Raw genomic sequence first — 18,457 nt, 5'->3', positions numbered from 1 at the left:
ACGGGGTTTCACCATGTTGACCAGGATGGTCTCGATCTCTTGACCTCGTGATCCACCCGCCTCGGCCTCCCACAGTGCTGGGATTACAGGCTTGAGCCACCGCGCCCGGCCAGGAGAAGAGCTTTTACTCCTGCATTTGGAGCCGTGGGTTTTGAAGTCTGAGATAGGAAGCAGGAGGTATAGGGAGTTGGGGAGGGCTTCCAGGCTGAGAGAACACAGCAGCACATGCCTCAAGGCTAGATTGGCTTGCCCTGCGTGTAGACTGAAGGCGGGTGGGGGAAGAATTGATCTGGGCATCATTCAGTCACGGGTCTGTACAGCTGTCTATACAGCTGTGGCTGTAAGGCATTGAGGGTAGTTAATTTCACTACAAATACAGGGTCATGATAAAAACAACTAATTTTAAATAAAATCACATTAAATTATGCAATGTGAAGGAAGTGTATTTAAGTGCTAAGCTCGCTCCTGGGGGGCACCCAGGTAGCTAATGCCAATTATAGTGGGTTTTTTTCTTGGACTCTTTCTTCAGTACCCACAGGTCTTGTTCTAGGCGCTTGAGCCTTTTCCTGAATGTTGAGATGGGTTTTGGAGGGTGCACTGCCCACACATCGGGTAGGCTGGTGGCCAGTTGGCATTGCTAAGGCCCTGGGGGTAGGCCCAAGGTGGTTAATCATTGTCAGCCTGGGTCTGTCTAGGAGGCGAGACTCCTGTCTGGCTTCTTGCTGACCCAGTTAGGGGCTGTCTGGGGACTGGGGTTCAATGCTGCCTGAGAAACCCAGCATACATTAGAGCCCTGGACTCTGGATGAAAACTGAGGAGGTCACATCCTTCTGTCCAGTCCTCTGGTCTGTCACCATCTCCTGACCGCAAACAAACCCTGTGACCCCTTCCTCCTCCCCCCAGAGCACTTTGGGGTGGTAGACCCTCCTGGAGATGCACACCAGGTAGCTCTGCTTCCCACTCTATGCCGGGCCCCCTTGGTTACTTAGTTCACTGATTTGGCCTGAGGTAAAATGCTTGAAATTAATGATTATTCTGAACCGACACTCCGGCAGCTTTCCTGGGATTCTAGCTGCTAGGTCTCATAGGAACTGGCCATAGGTCAGCGAGCCTCTTCTTCCGGGTCAGGGCTTGGGAGAAAAGGGTCTGAGAAGCAGCTGATTGGTCTGACTCAGGTATGTCCCTTGTCCTTGGGGGGTGGGGGAAATTCCTTAACATGTGCTGACACACGCCCTGGATCATGTGAGGCGCAGAAAGCCTATGCTGTGTATCAGCGCATATGTTTATATGAACAATGCTGCTTTAATGTGTATATTAATTACCCAGGCATGACTTGTGTGTGTTAAAATGTCTTGTGAAAATCCTGCTTCAGGCCAGACGCGGTGGCTTACGTCTGTAATCCCAGAACCTTGGGAGGCTGAGGCGGGTGGATCACGAAGTCAAGAGATCGAGACTCTCCTGGCCAACATGGTGAAACCCCATCTCTACTAAAAATGCAAAAAATTAGCCAGGCATCGTGGTACGTGCCTGTAGTTCCAGCTACTAAGGAGGCTGAGGCAGGAGAATCGCCTGAACTCGGGATGGGGAGGTTGCAGAGAGCCGAGATTGCCTCAGTGCACTCCAGCCTGCCAACAGAGTTACTCCATCTCAAAAAAAAAACCCTGTTTCAAGACCTCTAGCCTGGTGCCTAAGATTTCTCCAGCCAGCTCCCAGTTCCAGCAGTTTTTCCAACCAGCTCCCAGGTGATGATATTGTAGTTGGCGCTGTAGCCAGGGTGCTGACCCCTGGGCCACTCAGGGAGTAGCAGAGGTCTAGTTGCCCCATGCAATGGGCAGGTGCAGGGCATGGAATTGGGGGCTCCACTGGGCTCATCACACTGAGTTTCACAGCGCCCCCTGGTGGGCAGTGTCGGTGGCGCCAGTGCAGCTCGGAGGCTAGCAATAGGAGGAGGTGTGGCTTCTAGAAGGTACGCTGGTTTATGAGGCTGAAGTGGGAGGATCCCTTGAGGGCATGAGTTTAAGGCCAGCCTGGACAACGTAGCCAGGCTCTGTCTCTACAAAAAATTAGCCGGGTGTGGTGGCGTACACCTGTGGCACCAGCGGGAGTATCATTCAAGCCCCGGGAGTTCAAGCCTGCAAGGAGCAATGACCACACCACGGCACTCCAGCTGTCTCTAAGATGGATGGATGAGTGGAAGATAAACTACGAGGCTAGCATGGGTTGTCTGGCAGGGGCTAGTGGGTCTCCAACATGGGGCCCAGAGGCAGGGAGGCCTGGTGGATATGGGCAGTGGCTTATGGAGGAAGCTTTTCTCAGGCAGGGTTCCAGGCAAGAGGATATGATGTGAGTCGCCTGGAGGTGTATGGGGCTCAGGGATGGGGGCCTGGGGGCTTCACGTTGTGCCAAGGCTTTTATAATATTTTTGCCAACCAAAGGTGGAACAAAAAGCAAAGGCAAGTGACTATTAGAAAACTCGGTTTCAGCTGGCATTTGTGTCCTGGAGTTTTTTACTCGTTCTCTGTAATCCTGGCCCCATGTCTTAAATGGGATGTTTGGCCATGGAGAATAACCTAGTCTGCATGTCAGTTTTCTTTTTCTATAAGGTGAGAGGTGAGCTTCCCAGTCTCCATAGGGGGAGGCGCAGGTTCTTGCATCCACCAAAATCTGTGTGCCTACAATGTTGCAGGCAATGGGACAGCCCAGAGGTCACAGCCTGCCAAGCCATCAGTGTGGCCCTGGTCCTGTGTCTTAGCTGATTTACCTGACCAGGAGGGGCAGCAGTGGGGAGGCCAAGTCCCACAGGTAAGGGTGAGGCTACAGTGATCTGGGGAGTGCCCCTCCTGTTAACTGCCCCTATCCTTTCTGCCAGTGCCTCCTTCATCCTTCCCTTCTTGGGAACTTGGGACTGTGAGCCCCAGCTGGTGAGGGAGGAGGGGAGTGATCGACAGGCCAGCAGACCAATGGGCCCTGGAGGATGGGGTGAGGCGGGGCTTGTGCTGCCATGGAGAGGAGAGAAGCGGTTCTGTGGGGGAGGAGGGGACGGGTGGGAAGAGGACCTGGAGATTGAGGGGAAGGGAGAGAGCAAACAAAGGGGTCAGGAGGGAAAATAATGCACTGGCTTCCTGAGCCCCTGCAGAGGCTGAGCAGGGAGAAGGGGCCAGGGCCAGAGGGGACAGAGGCTGGCGGCAGACAGGCCGGGGCAGGCAGGTCCTAAATGGCATTGTTTGAAGGGGCCGGCTAGTTGCACAGAGCAGTCTGAGCCTGGGACCCTAGCCCTGGCCCCTCCTCTGTCCTGGGTGCTGGTGTCTGAGCCTTCGGGATAGACTGTCCACATGGAACCAAGTCCTGAGCCTCCGAGCTTGGTGAGAGGAAGGCTATGGGGGGCAGCCTGGGTGGGGTGCTTGGGCAAGAGCATCACCCTGCGAATGCGTCCTGGGGCCTGAGAACATAGCGCCTATGGTGGGGCGTCTTGGGGAACACTGCCCATCTCGTGCCCCTGCTTCCCTTCCACCTCACCCATTCTGGCTTATCCCACAGGAAAGCATGAAGGGAGACACCAGGCATCTCAGTGGAGAGGAGGACGCCGGCGGGAGGGAAGACTCCATCCTCGTCAATGGGGCCTGCAGTGACCAGTCCTCCGACTCGCCCCCAATCCTGGAGGCCATCCGCACCCCCGAGATCAGAGGTGGCTGGGCCATGGGGACTGGGGTGGGGTCAGGCGCTGACACAGTGAGCAGTCACTGCAGACCACTGGAGGCTTTGGGGAGAGTCTGACCACCTCCACAGTCCCCCAGGAGGGAAGAGAGCAAGGAGGGATGCAGGGCCGAGCCTGTCACGCCTGCCTGCAGCCCATGGCCTCTCCTGTGGGACTTTCATCTCAGCTGGGGCTCTGAGAGGAACACAAGGGTGATGGTTTCCTGTCCTCTGCCAGTCATGACAGGGGTAGTCTTCTGCCGACCCTCTCCCCCGATAGAGCAGGGCTGGGGTTCGGAATGGGAGGTCCTTTTCCACCCTGCCCTGAGCAGCTCCCAGCCAGCTCACTTGGGATCCCGCCCCAGCTGGGTTGGAAAGCCCTGCATTGTCCTCTCAGCGGTGCCATCCCATGGAACTTCCTGTGAGCGTGAAAGCGTTCTATTTCTGCATTGTTCCCCACAATAGCCACACTCTACATGTGAGCACTTGAGATGCGGCTGACATGGCAGGCAGTGAATTGTTCCTGGAAACGTAGTTAGTGGTCCCTGGATGGGCAGCACCTTGCTGGAGGAACTGGAGGGCTCCCCTTCCTGGTAACTTCAGTGTTGTTTTGGGCCCAGGCCTCTGTGGCCTTATGAATAAAATCAGTGGAGAGGATGAGCGATACCGGGGGGCTCAGAGCAAACCTCTGTGGCTGACAATAGTGTTGGGGAGATCGCAGGCCATGGAGAACAACCCCTGTTAGCTTCCCCTGGCTGGTGCCTGCCCCCTCAAAACAGACTCTGGCTGTTTCCTCCACAGGCCGAAGATCAAGCTTGAGACTCTCCAAGAGGGAGGTGTCCAGTCTGCTAAGCTATACGCAGGTACGGTCTCTGCTCTCCCTTTTGCAGGCTCAGGGACGACGTCTTTTGCTTTCAGCACATGGGCAACCTGAGGCCCGTAGGAACTAGCATCTGAATGTATGGAGGGTTGCCAAGGTAGACACTTTCTGCATATATTTGGAATTATTTTTTTAATCTGGACAATCAGTTACATTGATAAATCTCTAATATAGCAGTCCCCTCTTATCTGTCATTTTGCTTTCCATGATTTCAGTTGCTTGCGGTCAACTGCAATCTGTATTAAATGGGAAATATTAAATGGTAAATCCCAGAAATAAACAAGGTACATACATTTTAAACTGAGTGCCATTCTGGTAGCATGATGGAATCTCACCCTTCCTGCTCCATCCTTCCCAGGATCAGAGTCCTGCCCTTTTCCAGCATCTCTACGCTTAGGTGCTACCGGCCATCTCCGTGATCTGATCAGTTGCAGTATCACAGTGCCTGTGTTCAAGTAATGCTCCTTGTAGTTAATAATGGCCCCAAAGTGCAGGAGCGATGATGCTGGCAATTCAGTTACGTCAAAGATAAGCCATGAAGTGTTTCCTTTAAGTGAAAAAGTGGAAGTTCTCAATAAGGAAAGAAAAAATCTTTCTAAAGACGGGATTTCACCATGTTGGTCGGGCTGGTCTTGAACTCCCGACCTCAGGTGACCCACCCGCCTTGGCCTCCAAAGTGCTTGGATTACAGGCATGAGCCACCATGCCTGGCCAGGAAAGAAAAAATCTTATGCTGAAGTTGCTAGATCCATGGTAAGAACAAATCTTCCAGCTGTGTAATGGTGAAGAAGGAAAAAGAAATTCATGCTAGTTTTGCTGTTGTGCCTCAAACTGCAAAAGTTATGGCCATGTTGCATGATAAGTGTGTAGTTAAGGTGGGAAAGGCATGAAATGCATAGATGCAAGACAGGAACAGAAATGTGTTCGGATTGACAGCAGTGTGTTGTGCCAGAAAGCAGTGAGCCTAAAGCAAGGGATCCCCTGACACCAAACCATTTACTTCGAGTAAGGGATGGTTACACAGATTCAAGAATAGGTTTCGACTGTAAAAATTACTGGAGAGGCTGCATTTGCCAATGAAAAAGCTGTTTTGCTTATAGCCATTACTGGAGATAGTAAAAAAAATAAAAAAATAAATAAAAAGAAAAAGCTGTTGCTACGTTTTCAGAAGAGCCGAAGTTGATTAAGGAGAAAGGAAATCATCCAAAACAAGACGGCAGTGAAACCAGACTCCTCCAGAAGAGGATGCCTGATAGAACCTACATTCATAAAAGTGCAAAGGAGGAAGGCACCAGGTCATACGCCATGGAAGGACGGATGAACTCTGAATAGAATACAATAAGATATTTTGAGAGAGAAGCTGAATTCACTTGGCTTTTACTAACAGTATATTGGGCTGGGTGTGGTGGCTCACGCCTGTAATCCAAGCCCTTTGGAGGCCAAGATGGGCGGATCACCTGAGGTCGGGAGTTAAAGAACAGCCTGACCAACATGGTGAAACCCCGTCTGAAAAACAAAACAAAACAAAACAAAAAACCTGTATATTGTAGTTGTCCTATTTTAATATTAGCTGTTAATCTGTGCCTAGTTTATAAATTAAACTTTATAGGTATGTAGATATAGATATAAATGCAGCACATATAGGGCTCCATGCTCTGAGGTATCAGGCAGCCATGGGGAGGCTTGGAATGTATCCCCACTGGGTAACAGGGGACTACTGGATAGCAAGCTATCTTTTTTTTTTTTTTTTTTTTTTTTGAGACGGAGTTGCATGAGTCCTACTTGGTCATGGTGCATTATGAAGTTGATTTTATTCATGTATTCATGAATGAAATGGGAGTATGATTTTATTTTTTTATTTGCTTATTTATTTTTGAGACAGTCTGTTGCCCAGGCTGGAGTGCAGTGGCACGATCTCAGCTCCCTGCAACCTCTTGCCTCCTGGGCTCAAGCGATTCCTCTGCCTCAGCCTCCTGAGTAGCTGGGACTACAGGTGATGTGCCACCACACCTGGGCAATTTTTTCATAATTTTAGTAGAGATGGGGGTTTTACCATGTGTTGGCCAGGCTGGTCTCGAACTCCTGGCCTCAAGTGATCAATTGCCCCAGCCTCCCACCGTGCTGGGATTACAGGCGTGCGCCACTGTGCCTGGCCGATTTTATTTCTTTAAATGTATCTGCGATTTTGATGTCAGGATTGTATGGGCTCAAGGAATTTTTTTACAAGCTGGAATAAACTTATCTAAGCTTATTTTAAGGAATTTCAAACAATTATTATATCATTTAAGACTTGCTACCTTATCAAGGTTTCTACTTCATCATTTACTTTTCCGAAGCTGGATTTTTTCCCATCATGTTCTGTGTTCCTTCCTTTACTGATGGCTTCTGTTTCCTGATTACTCTTCGTACAGTTGGTCAGCTGGGTTGCTTTTACTCAGAGCCAGTGTCAGTCAAAACAGTCCTAAGCAGTGAAAACGCACCCTCAGCTTCCATTCTCTTGGTGGTGGGCAACCTACTGGGGGACTCAGGCAGTGAGGCACCCGAGCTCTGGGAGGAATTAGGGAGGTTGCAGGATCAGAGGCTCAGCACTGCTATTTTGTTTCTGATGGCTAGTTACCAGCAACAGTAGTGAAATCTCTTGCCCAAATATTTGTTTTTTTTTTTGTTTGTTCATTTTGTTTTGAGACAGAGACTTGTCTGTTACCCAGGCTGGAGTGCAGTGGCGTGATCTCACTGCAATCTCTACCTCCCAGGTTCAAGCAATTCTCCTGCCTCGGCCTTCCTGAGCAGCTGGGATTGCAGGTGCCTGCCAGCATGCCCAGCTAAATTTTGTATTTTTAGTAGAGATGAGGTTTCGCCATATTGGTGAGGCTGGTCATGAACTCCTGACTGCCTGCCTCGGCCTCCCAAAGTGTTGGGATTACACTCCCAGCCTAATTTTTATATTTTTAGTAGAGACAGGGTGTCACCCTGTTGGCCAGGCTGGTCTCAAACTTCTGACCTCAGGTAACCTCAGTCTGCCTCGGCCTCTCAAAGTGCTGAGATTACAGGTGTCAGCCACCACACCCAGCACATTATTGGATTCTTGATGTAACCCTGTTGTGTTACAAGGGAAGTACTGTTACTGCAATTTTAAAGTGAGGGAAGTGGACTCAAGGCCACACGGTTGGTGAGTGAAGGCAAGTGCTCAGCACTCGAGCCAGACCTAGCTGCTCACTGCTTCAGTCTTTGTGTTTGGCTTATGTTGGGTTTTGGTGAGAGGTATGAAGCCTGCACGAGGAGGCCTTTGTGACATGGGGCAGGTTTCATGGCATTGCTTCCTGGACAGCTCTCGTGGTTGGCCTGTGTCTGTGCCCATATGCGGTGTGTCGCAGTGAGTGACCCGGTCTCCCTGCCAGGCACAGGCGAGCAGTCTTGCGTATTGCAGTTGCCTCGTTTCTTTTATCTTTCAGTCCTGTCTTGAATTTGTAGAAATTTTGTCCCCAGAATCTAGGGACAAAATAAAGCAGTTGAAAATGTGTTTTGGTCTCTTGAATTAGTAGTATGATTGTAGTTTCAATATGATGACGGATTTTTTACTTTTACACTGTTTTGCTTGTGTGACTTCTTATCGATATTGAAAACTTCATCATGTTTCCTTATAAAGGACTTGACAGGCAATGGCGACGGGGAAGATGGGGATGGCTCTGACACCCCAGTGATGCCGAAGCTCTTCCGGGAAACCAGGACTCGGTCAGAAAGCCCAGCTGTAAGTAGCCACACCCTGAGCCAAAGCACTTTTAGCCGCCATGCTACATAGCATGGTAAACATGTCTTAGATCTCCCTAGGGGAGGTTTTAAGAGAGAGAAAGAGACAAACAAATGTTTTGACTCTAGAAAATATAAGCAAGTCTCCTGGAAGGTTTTTGTTTTTTTGAGATGGAGTTTCACTCTTGTTGCCCAGGCTTGAGTGCAATAGTGCGATCTCAGCTTCCTGCAACTTCCGCCTCCCGGGTTCAAGCAATTCTACCTCTGCCTCCCCAGTAGCTGGAATTATAGGCATGTGCCACCACACCCAGCTCATTTTTTATATTTTTAGTAGAGACTGGGTTTCACCATGTTGGCCAGGCTGTTCTCAAACTCTTGACTTCAAGCGATCCACATGCCCTGGCCTCCCAAAGTACTGGGATTACAGGCATGAGCCACTGCACCCGGCCTCCTGGAAGATTTTCTTTCTTTTATTTTTATTATTTATTTATTTATTTATTTATGTATTTATTTATTTATTTTTGAGACGGAGTTTCACTCTTGTTACCCAGGCTGGAGTGCAATGGCGCGATCTCGGCTCACCGTAACCTCTGCCTCCTGGGTTCAGGCAATTCTCCTGCCTCAGCCTCCTGAGTAGCTGGGATTACAGGCACACACCACCATGCCCAGCTAATTTTTTGTATTTTTAGTAGACATGGGGTTTCACCATGTTGACCAGGATGAACATGTTGACCAGGATGACGATCTCTTGGCCTCGTGATCCACCCGCCTCGGCCTCCCAAAGTGCTGGGATTACAGGCTTGAGCCACCACGCCCGGCCTCTTTTATTTTTTTTAGATGGAGTCTTGTTCTGTCGCCCAGGCTAGAGTGCAATGGTGTGATCTTGGCTCACTGCAACCTCTGCCTCCTGGCTTCAAGCGGTTCTCCTGCCTAAGCCTCCCAAGTAGCTGGAATTACAGGCACACACCACCATGCCTGGCTAATTTTTGGATTTTTAGTAGAGACGGGGTTTCACCATGTTGGCCAGGCTGGTGTCGAACTCCTGACCTCGTGATCTGCCTGCTTTGGCCTCCCGAAGTGCTGGGATTATACGCGTGAGCCACTGCGCCCAGCCGGTATATGCCATTTTTTTCAGGCGGTTTTTCAGTTCTTGTATAATCTTGGAGGTGCCCAAGGGTGATAGAGATTGCAGGACGGATGGCTCAGCTGCCAATTACCTAGCAAGTCCACCACTTCTGTGGGTGGATTCTGTGGATCAGAGTTTTTAGGTCTGGCAATGGGAAGGCAGTTATTGCTCATGGTCACCCAGCCCTTTAGAAACCAGACTGACACTCAGCTCCTATCCCAGGTGTGGGTGACAGTCTTCCCTGCCCAGGATGTTGTCTGTATCATCCACCTTGTGGAGATGAGAGAAGATTTCAGCAGCTTACTCAGGTTAAACGGGAACTCTTCTATGTGGAATTTGAACTCAGGTTCTGCAGCAACAAGTTCATGCCATTTTTGACAATGAACATAGAGCCTCAGGGATTCTCTTCCGGACTGATGATCGGGTGCCTTTCTGAACCCAGTCATTGGCCTCCTTAATTCTTTGGCATAAAAGTTTGGTTTAGAGTGAACATGAATTTTTCTTTTTTTTTTTTTCAATGATACTCTCTGTTGCCCAGGCTGGAGGGCAGTGGCCTGACCTCAGCTCACTGCAGCCTCTGCCTCCCTGGTCCAAGGGATTCTCCTACTTCAGCCTCCTGAGTAGCTGTGACTATAGGCACCCACCACCAGACCCAAGTAAATTTTGTATTTTTAGTAGAGATGGGGTTTCACCATGTTATCCAGTATGGTCTTGAATTTCTGACCTCAAATGATCTGCCTGCCGTCGCCTCCCAAAGTGCTGGGATTCCAGGCATGAGCCACTGCTCTTGGCCAGATTTTTATATTTCAATCCCAGTTGGCAGGTACCATTTCAGCTGGTCATGTCTGTCTGCTGTGACAGGCAGAGCAGGACCTGCTGGGAATTGTGGGGCTGCCTAGCTGGCCACCCTGTCACCCCTATTCCAAGAGCTGGGGAATTCTTGCCGCTCTCAGTCCGGAGTCCCTATCTACCTCATCACCTGTTCACTTCCAGTTGTCCTGAAGCTGGCTACCTCCTGGCCCAGCCAGACCCCAGGCCTCCAGTCACCTCAGGCCCAGTGCGTGTCCTCTCTTGCTTCCAGGTCCGAACCCGAAATAACAACAGTGCCTCCAGCAGGGAGAGGCACAGGCCTTCCCTACGTTCCACCCGAGGCCGGCAGGGCCGCAGCCATGTGGAGGAGTCCCCCGTGGAGTTCCCGGCTACCAGGGTTGGTTCCCCAGTTGCCCAGACCCCTGCCCCCAGCCTCTCACTGGGAGACATGCCTCCCTCACTGCACTCCTGGCTGTGGCTGGTGGATAATCTGTGTCCTTTTTTCACACTGCTTTTCAGGTTCTTGCTTTTTCTTTTCTCTCCTGGGTAAGCTTCCCTTTAAGCCTATTGGCTTTTCTCCTGGTCTGATCTCAGATGACGCTCTGTTGGGAATGGAGGCTTTCCCTGTTGACTTGGTTCTTGCTCGACCTTGGAGACAAGGTAGAAACCACTAACTTACGGACTGTCTTCTCACTAATGTCTTTTTCACCTGTCTTGAGGCAACACTTCACTGTCGCTGCAAGAATGGCCGCATGCACAGTAAGTGCTTAAAGAAGCCAGTGACCTGCTCCAGGCTTGGAGTCCCTCGTCATTACCCATCATTTGTGCCTTTGTCCTCTTTCTGTCTCTGTTGCTGGGACAGTTACAATGACTTTCTCCCACCTCTTAAGGGAGACATGTTCCTGGAGAACCTTCTTCAGCGGTCTCTCCTCTCTTTAACTTCGGTCTTTCTTCTTTCTTTCTGCCTAGGAGGCATTTGGGGGTGCCGTTGGTCTCTGGTCACCGACATCCTTTGCTGTGGCCCAAACTGTGTCCTTCTGTCCACAGTCCCTGAGACGGCGGGCGACAGCATCGGCAGGCATTCCATGGTCGTCCCCTCCCAGCCCTTACCTCACCATCGACCTCACAGACGATACAGAGGACACAGATGTGATGCCCCAGAGCAGCAGTACCCCCTACACCCGCCTAGCCCAGGACAGCCAGCAGGAGGGCATGGAGTCCCCGCAGGTGGAGGCAGACAGTAGAGACGGAGACAGTTCAGAGTATCAGGTACCGCCGAGAGGGACCCCTGCCCAGGGTGACTGAGGACCCTGAATAAGGGGCCCAACCAGTTACCTGCTGCTGTCAGTAAACATGGAGTGACCAACAGCTGTTAGAATTTTTGTAATTGTAATAATTGAAATATTTGAATTCTAAATATCTTCCATATGCACCATGGTCCTTTCTTCACCTGAATCCTCTCCCAGACATAAGTCAAATGCCAGTATTAATCACCTGAACACTGTGATTCTCTGAACATGGCATTTATATAAGGACTCCAGCTGCATATGTAATACATACTGTGATTCTGTTCATCAGAGTGCACATACTGTATATATTGTACGTCGTACACCTTTGTAGACTGGCTTTTTTTTCTTTTACCTGTTAAGAACTAGAGTTGTCTGAGGTTCATGTCTGTATAATGAATCCAGTGGTCTGGATCATAGCTTAATTAACCAGTTGAGATTGTTTATGTTTTGATTCAAGCATTGCTGCATGAAGACTCCTTACACATGGATGTATTTATGTGTTGTTAGGATCCCTTTTTTCTATCTCCATTACTACGTTTTACTTTGTATACAAGGGGTCTTGCTATGGGGCCCAGGTTGGTCTCAGACTCCTGGCCTAAAGCGATCCTCCTATCTCAGCCTCTGTAGTAGCTGAGACTACAGGCATGCACCACCATACCCAGCTAATTTTTAAATTCTGTTGTGGAAATGGAGTCTTGCTATATGGCCTGGGCTGGTCTCCAACTCCTGGCCTCAAGTGATCCTCGTGCCTCGGTCTCCCAGAGTACTGAGAATTACAGGCATGAGCCATAGCATCTGGCTACATGTGACATTTTGAGCAAGGTTTTTGTTGCCCTCAGGGTCAGTGATGTGGATGCGACTTGGCCCCGGGTGCCTCTCCTCACTGGGATTTCTTTATGTGGTTTTTCTTCCAGGATGGGAAGGAGTTTGGAATAGGGGACCTCGTGTGGGGGAAGATCAAGGGCTTCTCCTGGTGGCCCGCCATGGTGGTATCTTGGAAGGCCACCTCCAAGCGACAGGCCATGTCGGGCATGCGGTGGGTCCAGTGGTTTGGCGATGGCAAGTTCTCCGAGGTGAGTCTGGGGGAAGGGAAGGGGGTCTGCAGGCTTGAGGCTGTGTCTTCCTTCCTTCTGCAATTGCCTTTGGAGATGGAGCCCTGCGATTGCATTCTGCAGATGGGCGAGCCTATGTCTTCACACTGTCCGGGAGGAAGGACAAAATTTACCTTGTTAACCAGTGACAGCAGATTCTTAGGATCTTATGGGTCTACTCATAGAGGGGACAAAAGTGCTAGAAAGTTCTGGATTTTATGTTATTCTTAGATTTATTTTCTGGGGACCGAATCACCAGTGTAGACTCTGACTGGCCAGAAGTGGCCACATGAGCAGGTACCCAAAGGTGTTCAGTGAAGAAGCGTGGAAGGGACCAGAAGCATGGCAGAGGCCTCTTGTCATTTAGCCCTGGGGGGGAAGGAGACAGGCACAAGTGCCTTGGTGGCCTGAAGTTGGATTTAGGGTCACCTGATACCAGTTATGAAAAGGGTTTTAGTAGAATTGGTTATTTCAGAGTCTCTTGATGATTGACATTAACCATTTAAAATCTTTCTTGACAATGAAATTTAGCTGGGGAAGAGCTGTGTTGGGCATAACTAGGCTGTTTTGATTTTTTTTTTTTTTTTTTTACGAGATGGAGTCTTGGTCTGTTGCCCAGGCTGGAGTGCAGTGGTGCAATCTTGGCTCACTGCAACCTCCACCTCCTGGGTTCAAGTGATTCTCCTGCCTCAGCCTCCTGAGTAGCTGGGATTACAGGCACCCACCACCACTCCCGACTAATTTTTGTATTTTTAGTAGAGACAGGGTTTCAGCCTGTTGGCCAGGCTTGTCTCCAACTCCTCACCTCAGATGATCCACCAGCCTCAGCCTCCCAAAGTGCTGAGATTACAGGCATGAGCCACTGCACCTGGCCTCAAGAAAGACTTTGATCAGACAGACCTTTCCTGTGATAGTCTCTTAGAAGTAAATATTATTCCCACCCTCAGAGTCCTAAGAGAGAGGCTAAGTTAGCCTCAGAGACAGGCTAAATGAGGTTGGAGTTGCCACAGCAGCAAGCCAGGGGTATACATTCCTGAGATTCAGCCTCAGGCAGAGATTCTGTTTTTCCCATGAATTGAGCTACCAAGGGGCCATTTGCCATGAACCTATTGAAGTTCCCCAAGGGCTAAAATAATAGGGTGTGGGTCTCCCCTGGTAGGAGAGACTCTGCATGCAGATGGCTGCCGTGACCAGCAGAGGGAGCAGAAGGACAAGTCCTGGGCTCACGCTGGCAGTGAGGCCGCTACTTCCAGGGCTGAGAGAGCGGTAACTTCTGTGAACTGAAGGAAGATAGATTGTTTGCAATTGCTTTGCCCCATCGAGCCATAAAATGCACTTTGCAAGACAGAATCTGAGGCTAATACAATGCAGTGTGGTGCTGTCAGCATCACGGGATGAGATGACCGTATGGGACCGGGCTCTGGCCTGGGAAAGTGCCTGCCTGGCATGTGAGCGCTGTTTGGGTTGTGTTGGAGCCACTGAGCACTGGAACGAGCCCTTTTTATGAGCATTTTTTCCCCCACCAGAGCCCCAGTATTTTCTCACCAATGGTGGTCACACCCCCACACAGGAAGTCAGGCTGTCCAGTATCAAACGGAGGTTCGTATGAGTGTGAGCACAGAGAATAGAACATTCCCTGTGTCTTGCAGCTTTTTTTTTTTTTTTTAAGAGCTGAGGTCCTCCAGGCTGGAGTGGTGCAATGTTGCTGTCGTGGCTCACTGCAGCCTCAATAACCTGGGCTCAAGCAATCCTTCTGCTTGAACAGAGTAGCTAAGACTTCAGGTGCATACCACTGTGCTTGGCTCAATCTTAAAATCTCTTGTAAAGACGGTTTTTTTTTTTAAATTGTGCTTTAGGTTCTGGGGAAGGTGGGGTCTTGCTATGTTGTCCAGGCTAGTCAAACTCTTGGGCTCCAGCAATCCTCCCAAATCCCACTCCCAAAGTGCTGAGAATCTAGTCCTAAGCCACTGTGTCTCGCCTTGTCTTCCGGTTCTGATTAGCATCCCTGAACGTCCATTTTCTCTCTCCCTGGTCACTCAGCCAGTTCATGCTTGGTCTGGGGACTTGGGACATCAGGAGACCTGTAGAATATGGATTAAATCACAAGAACTAAAGGTAAATAATCACAGTAAGTGAGAGGTGCTTACTGTGTCAGGCATTGTGTCCTAAATACATTCTTTAGGGGGACTTGTTTTATTTTTTTATTTTATTTGTGAGACAGAGTTTTGCTCTTGTTGCCCAGGCTGGAGTGCAAGGGCATGATCTTGGCTCACTGCAACCTCCACCTCTCGCTTCAAGTGTTTCTCCTGCCGTAGCTTCCCGAGTAGCTAGCATTATAGGCGCCTGACACCACGCTCGGCTAATTTTTTGTATTTTTGGCCGGGAGCGGTGCCTCATGCCTGTAATCCCTGCACTTTGGGAGACTGAGGCAGGAGAATGGCTTGAACCTGGGAGGCAGAGGTTGCAGTGAGCCAAGATTGTGCCCCTGAACTCTAGCCTGGACAACAGGGCAAGACTCTGTCTCAAAAATAGAAATAGAAATAAAAAGAAAGAAAGAAACGGGGGATTTCATCATGTTGGCCAGGCTGGTTTTGAAATCCTAACCTCAAGTGATCCACCTGCCTCAGCCTTCCAAAGTGTTGGTATTAGGCATGAGCCACCATGCAAGCCTGAAATAGTTTTAATAAAAGGGTAAAAAGTAAAGAGTTATCGTGCTTAGGAAAGAAGAAGGAATATGTGCAAACCCCCAATGCTGGAGCATCCACAGAGCATTTTAGGACTGAGCCTCAGAGCTCACAAACACAGGGTTCAACTAATTGCATTCATTCCAAGTATCATTCTTGTTCACCATTACAACGTCATGTCTAACAAGGTTCTGGATATCTGTGTTGAGACTTTGTGTCATTTCTATTTTTCTTTTTTCTTTCCTTCCTTTCACATAGATATCTGTGGACTTTATCCCCAGGAATGGGCTCTTGGTTTAAGTGTATGAAAATCTTCTGCATCTGATGGACAACCTTGTGATAGACATGGCACCCGGGACACACCTGTAGGTGGATGTTGATGATGTCTTTCTCTTCTAGGTCTCTGCAGACAAACTGGTGGCACTGGGGCTGTTCAGCCAGCACTTTAATTTGGCCACCTTCAATAAGCTCGTCTCCTATCGAAAAGCCATGTACCATGCTCTGGAGGTAACATGGGATGAGGGAACAAGGGCCAGGCCCTGAGAGCAGGGATGACGCAGGAGACCCACAGAAACCTAGCTCAGTGTTTCCAGGGGTGGTTTGGAGGGGACAGGGTGGCCAGGGAGGAGGTAAATACCAACAACATGATGGCCACCAAATCAGCCTTCCTGCAAAGGGATTTGAGCCATCCCAGCTGCCTCTTGTTGGGACCACTAACTGAATCAGAAGGAAAGAGCACAGGCAGTTAGAGGTTCAATATTCATGTCAGGGAATATGCTTTTCCAGAGACCTCAGAGCCTCCTTTTGAGGGGTGGAGTTCACGGCTAAGACAGCAGTGGAGGCCAGCTGCCTTCTATCTGTGGGCCATGTTAACCCTGATGAACCATTACACCTTGTCCCTCCCTTTACCTTGATTTTTTTCCCCCCACCTTTGTTCAGCATTTAAGAGCCAGCCTCTTCTAGTTGCCATAGGCTTCATTAGACACTGAAATCCTCATGGTGCTTTATGTAGGACACATGTTAATGTCCGCATCTTTAGGGAGATAAAACAAGAAATCGAGTGCCTTCTTATATAAGATACAGAGGAGATGAGCTAGTTTTGGCTGGGGCTTCTGTATCTTAAAGTGGTAGAGTTAATTCTGATGTATCTGCCCTTTGAGAGGGAAGTGACCACTCACATTCCTAGGGGGAAGAGATCCTATTGGGTGCTTGCATGGAAAGATTCAACCACAATCCCCCTTCCGAGGCCTCTCCCTGCACAGGCTCCTCCTTCCCTGACACATACCACAGCCCAGGACAGCTGTCTGGCTATGAAAGGGCCCAGTGTGAAGGGGAATGTAGGCCCTGGCTGGGGGAATCCCTGGGTGTGGCCTGTCGAGCACCTCCTCCCCACCCCCCATTCATCACAGACTCTGCCTTTGCAGAAAGCTAGGGTGCGAGCTGGCAAGACCTTCCCCAGCAGCCCTGGAGACTCATTGGAGGACCAGCTGAAGCCCATGCTGGAGTGGGCCCACGGGGGCTTCAAGCCCACTGGGATCGAGGGCCTCAAACCCAACAACACGCAACCAGGTGGGAATGAGTCCCCATAGCAGCACCCGCTGTCTCTGCTGGTGGGACAACTTCTTGGGAGAGTCAGCCACCCCTGCTGCCCGTCACCCCACCCAGCTTTCTAGCAGCTGGTCTCAACTTTGAATGTTAGAAAAAATACGACCAGGCATATGAAGGCTGTGCCAGCCCTGTCTGGCTTCCCTGGCCACTTTCTTGCTAATGGTCATGTACGTAGAATTTGTTTGAATCTGATATCTGTCTTGATGTCAAGATACAATGTTTTTATCAAAGGAAAAATAGTTGTTGAAGAAGAACAGTATGCCACCTGCCAACATTTTGACTAGTACCATATATTTCCCATTAGAAGATAACTGGTTTCTTGAAATCCAGGACTTGTCTTACAATCCATACATTTAAAGGCCAGGCACAGTGGCTCACACTTGTAATCTCAGCAGTTTGGGAGGCTAAGGCAGGCTGATTGCTTGAGGCAAGTAGATAGAGACCAGCCTGGACAACATGGTGAAAAATACAAAAATTAGTCTGTTGTCGTTGGCATGCGCCTGTGGTCCCAGCTACTTGGGCGGCTGAGGTGGGAGAATTGGCTTGAGCCCAGGAGGCAGAGGTTGCAGTGCGCCAAGATCACACCACTGCATTCAGGCCTGGGCCACAGAACAGGACCTTATCTCAGGAAAGAAAACAGTCCATACGTTCAATCTAATTTTTTTCTGTTTTGTTTTGTTTCCCCCTCAAAAGTGGTTAATAAGTCGAAGGTGCGTCGTGCAGGCAGTAGGAAATTAGAATCAAAGAAATACGGTATTTCCTTCCCGTCTTTTGACTGTACACTGTTTTCTCTGCACTTTTTCTGATTTCTTTGCATATAAAATGGTCACTGGAAAAGAATCAAATTTCTTGAAAAGTCAATCTGAACTCCCTCCCCATTCTCCCTTCACATCCCACCCTCACAAATACCTTCTGGGTTAACATTGGGGTGCACATACTTCCAGATTTTTCTGTACACTAGTTGGATGCCTGCTTTCTCCTTCATTTCTCAATATCAATACTGTAAGCACTGTCCAATGTCATTTTGTCACTAAAGGGTCCTTATGATTTTTAATGGCTGTATAATTTTTTTTCCTAGGGTCAGAGTCAAATTTAACCGTGTCCATTAAGATTTTCTGTATAGATGGACTAGAAATACAAATGAGTTTTACAAAATCTCACTTATAGAATGGGAGCCACGTTATGTAATTAAAATTTTTTCTAGCAGTCTCACTGAAAATGAGTTTGGTGGCTCACGCCTGTAATTCCAGCACTCTGGGATGCAAATAACCATACCTTGGATTTCCCAGCATTGTGGGACGCTGAGGTGGGCAGATCGCTTGAGCTCAGGAGTTAAAGACCAGCCTGAGCAACACGGTGAAACCCTGTTTATACAAAAAATACAAAATTAGCTGGGCGAGATGGTGTGTGCCTGTGGAGGCTGAGGTGAGAGAATCGCTTGAGCCCAGGAGGTTGAGGCTGCAGTTTGCTGAAATCATGCCACTGCACTCCAGCCCGGGTGACACAATGAGAACCTATCTCAAAAAAAA

At 49.3% G+C, this 18,457-nt stretch overlaps 1 protein-coding gene across 4 annotated transcripts in view; it reads left to right on the top strand.

The window, feature by feature from the left end:
• Positions 1-18,457, top strand: part of DNMT3B (DNA methyltransferase 3 beta) — a 51,256-nt gene that overhangs the window by 15,741 nt on the left and 17,058 nt on the right. For 2 of the 4 annotated variants that reach the window (XM_017514415.2, XM_037733320.1), the window contains exons 2-9: positions 3,538-3,685; positions 4,495-4,556; positions 8,220-8,321; positions 10,528-10,653; positions 11,304-11,525; positions 12,460-12,618; positions 15,720-15,827; positions 16,745-16,889. In XM_017514415.2, the coding sequence (XP_017369904.2) occupies positions 3,544-3,685; positions 4,495-4,556; positions 8,220-8,321; positions 10,528-10,653; positions 11,304-11,525; positions 12,460-12,618; positions 15,720-15,827; positions 16,745-16,889 (1,066 nt within the window). In that variant the 5' untranslated portion in view covers positions 3,538-3,543. Of the gene's footprint in view, positions 1-3,063; positions 3,363-3,537; positions 3,686-4,494; positions 4,557-8,219; positions 8,322-10,527; positions 10,654-11,303; positions 11,526-12,459; positions 12,619-15,719; positions 15,828-16,744; positions 16,890-18,457 lie in introns of those variants that run through there. The other 2 variants (XM_037733310.1, XM_017514445.2) reach the window with 2 other exon arrangements.

This window comes from Cebus imitator, unplaced genomic scaffold (assembly GCF_001604975.1).
Source record: "Cebus imitator isolate Cc_AM_T3 unplaced genomic scaffold, Cebus_imitator-1.0 Scaffold18, whole genome shotgun sequence".
In the NCBI taxonomy this organism is placed as follows: Eukaryota; Metazoa; Chordata; class Mammalia; order Primates; family Cebidae; genus Cebus; species Cebus imitator.
This window is presented reverse-complemented; position numbering and strand designations above follow the sequence as displayed.